This window comes from Penaeus japonicus, unplaced genomic scaffold (assembly GCF_977035675.1).
Source record: "Penaeus japonicus unplaced genomic scaffold, GWHDUDI00000001_assembly GWHDUDI00000021, whole genome shotgun sequence".
Classification (NCBI taxonomy): Eukaryota; Metazoa; Arthropoda; class Malacostraca; order Decapoda; family Penaeidae; genus Penaeus; species Penaeus japonicus.
Window position 1 is genome coordinate 21,451,991 of NW_028234423.1, and position 10,000 is coordinate 21,461,990.

Below are 10,000 nucleotides of genomic sequence, written 5' to 3' on the forward strand. Positions count from 1 at the left end.
AAGTCATCAAGGTGGCCACTGAAGTACCTGTGCGCTTGCGCGTGTACACGTGTGTGTGTGTGTGTGTGATCGTTTATAGCGGAGTTATATGTAAGGACACACACACACATATGTACGTGTACACGCGCAATCGCACAGGTACTTCAGTGGCCACCTTGGAAACATACTTCTTCGATTATAAAACTAATCATTCAGTTCGGTTTGAATCTCCAACTGTATTACAGACGAATGGTACTGGTTGTGCAATAAAATAAAAGCAAGATAAAAGAAAAAAAAAATCTAAAGATAAGATACGGCACATATTATCAGTCTAGGAGATTTAATTAATGGTAGCTAACCCTCAAGGTCCTCAGTCTGTCGCAGTAAAAGTTCCCGCCCAAACAGAAATTCTAGAACATGAGGATCAGTGAAATATAAAACGCTTCGCTTTACGTTTTCCTCGTGCTCCCAGGTAAGTAAATAAAAATCTTAGAACCTTCGCTAACTGTGTAGAGTAGATGTATACGTAACTGATTAATGAGTCGGTTTTCTTATTGAATAGATGGTGAGGACGGCCTTAAACTATCCCTTTATGGATCTTCATATCATATGAGGTGTAATTGTCTTATTATTTTTCCTCGAAGATTGTAGCAAGTACAAACATATACACGTAAATTATATATATGTACATATCTATATCTTTATTGTGTATATATATATATATATATATATATATATATATATATATGTATAAATGTATTTATAGATATGAGTATATGAGAAAGATGGTAGAATGCAGTAATGCATTTAAAATAGAAATACAAATTTTATATTTCTTATTCATTGCTGCCGGGAATTGTCTGTAAAAACTCGTTATCACTGCTCTGTTATGAGCACATAGGTAATTTCAATGACGGTTGTAAGGCGTCTGGTTAGACAATTCTTTTAGTGGGTCGAGTGGTCTATTGGATTCAGGGCCGTGCCTGTCAACTGAGTCACGGTCAGGGAGGTAAAATTTGTATTTATATCAGTATATGTATTTATTTATATATACATATATATTTACAAATGTACATATATATATACATACAAGCATATATATATTCATATTTACAAGCATATATATATATCTACATATGTATACATATAAGTATATGTAAATAAACAAATGCACATGTATGTGTGTATACATATATATGTGTGTGAGTGTGCATGCATGTGGACGTGTATAAGTTTATATATATATATATATATATATATATATATATATATATATATATATATATATATATATATATATATTTATATATTTATGGCCATGCATCTTTGTACACATTTGTGTGTGTGTGTAGATCTTAGTTATTGTTCATGTAATATGAGACCAAAATCATATGTACATCTTTATTGTTACTCTGCACAGTGTTTTCGTGTTTCAGAAACAAAGCTCACGGCAGTTAAATTTACTTCAACCAAACTCGGGAAGGAAGCAACTATGAATTCATATTTTTATGAGTTGATTACAAGGACCAGCAAGGAGGTTCTACAACAATTGCTTGAGTGGGGGACTCCCAGGAGAGGCAAGAACCAGACTTTCTGGGAGTACCTGCAAGGCGAGTTTGAATCTAATAAAGACGAAAAAAAGAAGTTTAACCCAAAAAAGAAGTTTAACCCCACCGAACAAGAAAAACTGAAGCATAATGACATTAATAGCTTTGACGTCACGCTACTGTGTAAGTGCATACAGTATGGATGCGATGGGTTGATTAACCCAAATGAAAGTTGGAAGAAGTCAGAGGACACTCTTGAATACTATGTGATTAAACTCGTGGACTTTAGGAATGACTTCGTGCATGAGGAGTTCACCATCGACAAGGACAAGGTTTTTTTGGATAAAGTACAAGAGTTGAAAAACCTGCTGAATAACATTCTCAAAAAGTCAGCAGTGATGTACAATGTCGACGTCAGCCCTATAGTCCAGAAACTCAACAAAGAGATCAACAACATCAGAAACATACCTTTGTATAAGGCTGACAAAATCAATTTAAGTTACGATGAGGAATGTCTGGTTGTGTACAAAAAAGGAAGACTTGAGTTGAAGAAGAAATACCATGAGATATCAGTTTTTGAACCAGTCACAAATTTACTACATAGGAACTTGAGGGTAAATTTACGAGTGGACAAGATCTTCACCAAGATGCAAATAAAAGAAGAGAGTGATAATTCCTCTGAATACATTGATTATGAAAATCTTCTACTGTGTGTAGAGAAGAAACAAGGTCAAAGGGACAACATCATCTTACTAGTTGAGGGACCACCTGGTGCTGGGAAAACAACACTTACCAGAAAAATGATCAGCGACTGGGCCTCAGAAAGAAGTTCCATGAAAAATCTCAGAAATTTTGATATGGCATTTCTCACTGAGTGCCGAAACAGTGATATCTCCTCCCTTAAAGATCTCTTGAGCTTCCTTATGCCTGAAGTAAGTAATACACTCCCAGGCAAAGATTTGACCGCGTACCTGCATAAAAGACGTCTTTTGTTCATTATTGATGGGTTAGACGAGCTTAATTCATCCTCGGAACTAGTGCTGGAACAGATAATGAAGCTGAGACAAACTACCGGCCTCACCGTTATTTGCACAACGCGACCTAACAGAGTGACGGACTTCAAGCGATATGTGCCAGAGAACTTCACCATCATGCACATGAAGGTCATTGGAATTGAGGAGAACAAAAGAGAAGAATTTGTGAGAAATTACAGCAAAGCCCTAGATGATGAAGGCGAGAGCGACATCTCTGGTCTCCTTCAGTATCTGACAAGGAAAGAAAGTCGCTTACAAGACCACTGGAAATTGGCTTTCAACTTGGTCCTTGTGACAATTCTATGGTTCCTCGATCCAAATGTCATCAACAAGATGACAACTGCGACCGAGCTTTACATCACAATGCATGAGCTATGCCAGAAGAAGTTGAAACAAAGATTGCTTGAACATGAGAAGACTAAAGGATTAGACTCCGGTAAAATTAGTGAAAAGGTAGATACATTCCTCAAAAGCTTTAGCACAGAAGCCTTAAATAATCACTATAGAGACGACACTGTGTTATCTACACCTTCAGTGGAACGTCTCAAAGATGTATGTCAGAATTTGCATTTACCTCACACCGAGGTACTAGGATCCTTTCTGGTCCAGACATCTTCAATCGTCAATGAAAATAAGGATAAGTACAGCTTTCCCCACAAGGGGCTGCAGGATTTTCTAAGTGCACTTCATATCAAGGAGTGTCTCATCAGTCATGATATGGACATTCCCCGAATATTAAGAAGCATTAGAACTACACTCCTCCACTGCCATGTACCAACAAATACCAGTAAACATATTCTAGAAGTAAACAAAGAAAAGTTACGGGAATTAGAATGGAACGTATCGGATTCATCGTTAACCATCCACAGCGTTCTGGAGAAAACAGTGAAAGATGCCAAGAAATTTGATGCAAATGAACAAAATGTAGCCAAGCTGGACTTGACGAAATGTCATAACATCTTTATTCACCTTGCTGGCCTCCTTTACCATAGAGGAAAAACACTAAATGAGGACAGGTGCAAGGAATTGGTGACCTTACTGAAAAGCTCCGGCACCAAGGAGAGATCTGATTGGCTAAGCTTACTGTCTGAGGTCAAGTGCGACGAAAGAGTCAGTAAGTACATCGCCCAGGCCATGGACCTCAGGGAAAGGATAGAAATAACCGACAGCCAAGTAAGCGCTTACATCGGTGTCCTGAGACACACAAAACCCTCGCACGTGGAGGTAGACATTACGAGTGACCCACAGGATGTCCCTCAACTGAAAGAGCTCCTATCCACCCTTCAAGCAAAGAACTGGAAGATAGATCTGCGGTTTCGCCATGACTTCCGCTACATGAAGGGCCGCGCCAGTGACCTCGATGAAAGTCTCCAGGAATATTTTCAAAGGTAATTCTTTTATCTCTTCAGTTGAATCTAAATGCTTCCATCTTTAAATCGAAATGACGCCAGCACTCACATCCATAAACAAGGGATGTTTGTGAGGGCATAATTGTAAGGCCACTGAAGATAATTTACAAATTACATTCTACAACTTTTATCAAACAGTTGTTGCCGGTACTTTTAACTTTCGGCAGTTTATTTTGACATTAATTGTTAGATACAACAGTTAACGAAGTAAGAAATTCTTGTTAGACATTATATAACAGTATTTCTGAACTATTCCAATACTCTGTGTGTGTGTGTGTGTGTGTGTTAACATGTGGTACCTACAGATAAAAATCATATATAAATACAAACAACAATCATAGAAACAAAGTAAACATTATTCCAGACATAGTTTCAATAATAATAATAATAATAGTCCTGCCCCAATACTTGTGAGGATAATAGCTTTATACTATCAGATCGAAGGCCAAACTAACCTGGTTCAACGGGTGGCTAAGCAGTCTGGCCACACAAGCGCTGCCGTCATGTCTTCAGTATCTCGAACTGGCCGTGAAGGACGATGACCACTACAGGGAGTTGCTTCCTCATTTGTCTTCGTTCCCCAAAAAATTACCTCGTCTTGAATGGCTCGGTCAGTTTTGGTCCATTTTACTCATTCGTCTTCTACATGATGGATTTTTTTTTATGCATTTTTTTTTTTTTTTTTATATCCATTTACACGATTTGGATGTTGTTTTTCTTCTTTTTTCCAGTCTATATGTATTTATTTCTATGTGTGCATGAAACCAAATTTCAGCCAAGTTTCTTTTTTTCTAATTTTTCAAAGGCAAAGTGTGTACATTGCAGGATTGCATATAGCGCCAGGGATAGACACGACATTGCTAAAGCCTCTGCCGAAGGTGAACCGCTTGAGCCTCACAATGGACAACGTGACACAGGAGACTGTGGAATGGGCGTGTAAAGTTGCCTCTGCACTTAGGCCGTCGGCTAAAAGGGAGTAAGCACTTTATATATGTACTACTCTCTCTCTCTCTCTCTCTATATATATATATATATATATATATATATATATATATATATATATATATATATATATAAATGTACCTTTATCCCCTACCTTCACCAATTATTGTAATTATGCCAATGAAAGTAGATTTATTTACTGTTTCAGATTGTAACGCAAATTATGAACCGAGTTCATTGCGACAAATGGATGAAGGGGTATAAATGAGACTGAATATTTCCATAACACAAGAGATGTAATTTACGCGTTCCGGGTTACCTCGTCTTCAGAACTACATGTAGTTCTGAAGACGGGGTAACCTGGAACGCGTGAATTACATCTCTTGTGTTGTGGAAATATTCAGTCTTATTTATACCCTTTTATGCAACGTAAATTATCTTAAACTATTAATGTTTCCGTTTTAGTTTCTACTGTCTATTTCCAGTGATTGTAGCAGCGACGCAAGGAGTTGTTATTCATTTCCAAAGGTCTTTAACTGCCTTTGAATTTCAGTGTAGTGTCATTTCATCCATATATAGTGTAAGCACTGGGTTGACAAAGCTGAATTGATAGAGAGGATTTGAATACATAGCTTGCATAAATTGTCTGATCTCCCTTAGCAAAGTAATAGCCATTATTGGCTTTAAACATTTACCAAGGATTCCGTTTTTATACACTGCCAAGAGTTGACTTTTTGATCTGGACAGCTCGGTAGACCCCAGAGGAAATTTGTGTTTTTTTACGATTTGGGTTAGTCGAATCTCACATATATATTATACTTCAAAAATGGCCTATTAGAAGTGCGTTAAAACTATTCAAGATTCCTTAGGCAATATTTTAAAAATCAGGCAGGTGTCGTACATCCGACAGTTTAGACAGTTACGAGGGGATCAGCATCTAACACCTCAGGTAAAGACAGCTTATCGAAAATGGAATCGTCCAGTTAGAAACAATGCTAAAAATGTACCGACCTGTACTAATTAGACCCCAGTCTTTCTACCCAACTCCAACCACAATCTCATTCATAATCGATCTAAAATTGCTACTCTGTCTTGATCCTAATCCGAAATATTACTGTATGCACGATCGCTTTCCTAGGTACTTTGGCCTCGTGTTCCCTGATGTTCTAAAGAGTGTGGACACGTGTGAACTCCTTGTGAATACGCTTGCCCTTGATGGAGTGCGAGTGAGTGGGGCATTGAGGACATCTCCCCGTGTCCCCGAGGGCGATAGGACGCGGCTGGACGAACTCACCCACGAGAAGTTGGGCTGTTTCTTCGAAGTGTAAGTTGGATTATCTATGTCTTGTCAGAGCTTCCTATTTGCGCTTCGTATTTTTTTATTCTATTACTTTATTTATATATATGTATATAAATATTCTTAAGTATATTTTTTCCTTTGTAAATGTTTTCTCTCTCTCTCTCTCTCTCTCCTTAGTAATATTATAAATATTTTTCTGCAACAGATTAGACGATGATATATGGCACCAGAAGCTTGAAGGCGTCCTGAGGTTAGTATTAAAATTCTATCTGTATCTTATCTTCTGGACAATTGGTCGATGCCTCTCACATTTTCCTGCAACTACTTATGCAAATGATGTTCTTTCACGCCGAGTAGATGGACGTTATTTAGTGTTTTTCATTCCTAATAAGCCTTGTCATTTGATGAATAAGAAGGATTTTTGCAACAGTTGCAATCATGACGACATTTAGTTATTCAGTATTTATATGATCGTAAGAATAACGCCATTTTCCTTTTTTTTCTCTCTCTTGTATAAGTAATGTGTAATGAAAAGTAAAAACATTAATTAGGTTCTGTATCTTTTCAAAGTCGATTTGATAAACATTTTCATCTTAATTCGTCCAAATAAGTTATTACGGTTTAGTATCAAATTATCCGACGAAACAATAAAAAAAAAAAGATGTAAGACTAAATAAAGGTCAAAGGTCCAAAAGGTAAGAATTAACTTCGAATAACTAAAGCTAAGAATTAACGAAAGACAAAAATCGATAATCAGTGTTAAGAATAAATGAAGGACATGAAGGGTAAGAACTGACTCAAACAACTAAATGAACAACAACAAAAAAATACATCTTTTTTTCAGAAATTTGAACATACGCCGACACCAGGAATACTTCGTGTAAAGGTTCAACTTAACCCCAATTAACACGAGATAAAGTAGATGAGACAGACAGGCAGACAGCAAGAAGGAAAACAGTTGAGCTTCATATTGTATCCCGAACCGTGGTATTTGACGTCGCAGAAGCCATCCTGCATTGTTGAATGTTCAGTGTTTGTTGCAAAGAAAGTGATTTGCTGGAAGTACTTTTCCGTTTGTTTTTTTGTTTGTTTTTCATAAATTACTGTTAGGACTGTTGATAGTATCATTATCATTGTAGTTATTGCAATCATTATACCAAGCTGGTATAGCTAATGCAATATTCAATGCGTGTTGCAAATGAATTTATTTACCCTAGGCAATTTTTCGTTTTGTCTATGTTTTTCCTTGGAATTTCTGTTAGTATTATGTTAATATCACCATTATGATTAGTTAGTAGAATGTTCAATGTGGTTTGCAAAGAAATTGATGTACCCGAAGCCATTTCTATTTTTGTTTTGTTTTTCCTTTAAAAATACTGCTAGTACAATGCTAATAACATCATTACCATTAGTATTACCGTTATTATCATCATTATCGTCCATAATAGTATTATTATGAACATAAACATAATCATTATTATGACCGTTGTTTTGTTATTCCTATTACTTCCTTTTATCGCCATTCCCATCACCAGATATTATATATTATATACCAGATATTATCTCTTTAGCGTGATTGCAAGGTACTTTTCGTTGCAAAAAATGTAGCTCATGATTACCTCCGTAAAAATCGTTAACGCAATAAGGTGTCCTCGGAATGAAAAGAAAACCGAACCTTAGGAAAGAAAAGAAACAGACAACAAATTGAAAAGACAAGTAAGAATCGGTTCATTTCCAAACACACACATACACACACACACGCACACACACACACATACATATATATATATATATATATATATATATATATATATATATATATATATATATATATATGTATATATATATATATTATATATACATATATATGAATATATGTATATATATATTTATATATATAAATATATATATACATATATATGAATATATATATATATATATATATATATATATTTATATATATATATATATATATATATATGTGTGTGTGTGTGTGTGTTTGTGTGTGTGTGTGTGTATAAATATATATAATATATATATATATATATATATATATATATATATATATATATATATATTATATATATTTATTTATTTATTTATTTATTTATATATATATATGTATATATATATATATATATATATATATATATATATATATATATATATATATATATTTATATGTGTATGTGTGTGTGTTAAGCCATGTCTGTTTGTTATCAATCAGTAATCTTATCTAAGCGGAGAGGCTTGCTTCGGCTCAAGGCTGTCTCCACCCCAGACGCAAGGCTCAGACAATGGAACCGCTTGCCTGAAAAAGCAGATTGCATGCACACGTCTTTGCACGCAGACACACATACACACACACATGCACACTCGGATTTAATTGATTGACTTCTATGGAACAACGAAGCAGAATTACAGATTTATCATATTTCATACCTTGACAGGTGGATACGGAGGTTTCGGTGGAGGATTTGGCGGTGGTCATGGAGGATTCGGAGGTGGACATGGAGGATTAGGAGGCGGAGATTGAGGATTCGGAGTCTATTCGGATAGCTATTGCATTGAAATTGTCAGTTTCTCTTCACTTGCAATGTTCTAACAATTTCCACATACATTTCAGGACGTTAAGGAAAGTAAGCTATTCGACGATCTGTCATCACAGGGGAATCTATGTAGAATAATGTCTTCCTTTTTCCATATTGAAATATAAATTCAATAAACATTTGATTATCCTCTAAGATCCAATAAGATGTGTGTGTGTTCAGTCTAATTAATGTTGCCGAGGCGAGGTTTGTTCCCGCCTTGTTCATGATGCTGCTTCATGTGCAGTGCATGTTTTTTACATGCAAAATATATAGACTGCTCTTTGTTTCTATAATCAAGTCCATTCTGAACATTATTTAAAGCACTTGACAGGTTCTTGCATGTATGTTGATACGTCAAGAGACACTGTGTCAGGTTAAACGGCAGTTTAAACTATCCATATATAGAATATACCAGTTATGGTATAGCATGAAAATCTCTCAGGTTGTCTTAATGGCATTCTTATGAAAGATAAGGCATAAAAGTAAACTAGGGAAAAAATTAGGTAGTTTTAAAAGGGAAATGAGATTTTCGTATACAAATTTATGAGGAGGAAAACTAAGGTTCAACTGGCAAATCAGAGTGAATAGGTTCATGTTGAATAACAGATCTTACTATCCAGAATATGAAATATAAGAACCACACTTCAAAAAGATAAAAGAAAGTGCCTAATACATTTGAAAAGGGGGCAAGTATAAATACCGGCAGAGCAGTGAGAGCGAGGTTTTACAGACAGTTTCTATATTAAATGCTTTACTGCATTCTACCATCTTTCTCACGTAGATATAACCTTGGTAACCTGATTTGTGACCTGAATTTCTAATTAATTTCTGCCGAGTGCCCATGGGAATTGTCTGTAAAACCTCGCTATCACTGCTCTGCTAAGATCACATTAGTAATTTCCATGATGGTTGTAAGGCATATGATTAGACAATTCTTCTAGTGGGTCGTGTAGTCTATTTCGGTTAGAAGCCGGGCTGTCACTCTAACGACCCAGATTCGAGTCTCGGTCAGGGAGGTAAAATTTGTATTTCTATATTAAATGCGTTACTGCATTCTTCCTCACATATATATATATATATATATATATATATATATATATATATATATATATATATATATATATACATATATATATATATATATATATATATATATAATATATATATACATGTGTATGTGTGTGTGTGTGTGTGTGTG

The 10,000-nt window shown here is 35.4% G+C and overlaps 1 protein-coding gene across 1 annotated transcript; it reads left to right on the forward strand.

Moving 5' to 3' along the window:
• Positions 1-94: 94 nt before the first annotated feature.
• LOC122246578 (uncharacterized) lies at positions 95-7,691 on the forward strand. Its single transcript, XM_086548817.1, has 7 exons — positions 95-451; positions 1,416-3,948; positions 4,407-4,579; positions 4,795-4,945; positions 6,050-6,235; positions 6,417-6,461; positions 7,056-7,691. The coding sequence occupies exons 2-7, from the start codon at positions 1,472-1,474 to the stop codon at positions 7,093-7,095; spliced, it is 3,072 nt and encodes a 1,023-aa protein (XP_086404943.1). The 5' UTR covers positions 95-451; positions 1,416-1,471; the 3' UTR covers positions 7,096-7,691.
• The last annotated feature ends 2,309 nt before the right edge of the window (positions 7,692-10,000 follow it).

Excerpts from the sequence above, each read along its gene's own strand:
- LOC122246578 (XM_086548817.1), top strand. The coding sequence starts at position 1,472 with ATGAATTCATATTTTTATGAGTTGATTACAAGGACCAGCAAGGAGGTT. Across the intron at positions 4,580-4,794 it reads ACCTCGTCTTGAATGGCTCG|GATTGCATATAGCGCCAGGG; the intron begins GTCAGTTTTGGT and ends TGTACATTGCAG. Across the intron at positions 4,946-6,049 it reads AGGCCGTCGGCTAAAAGGGA|GTACTTTGGCCTCGTGTTCC; the intron begins GTAAGCACTTTA and ends TCGCTTTCCTAG.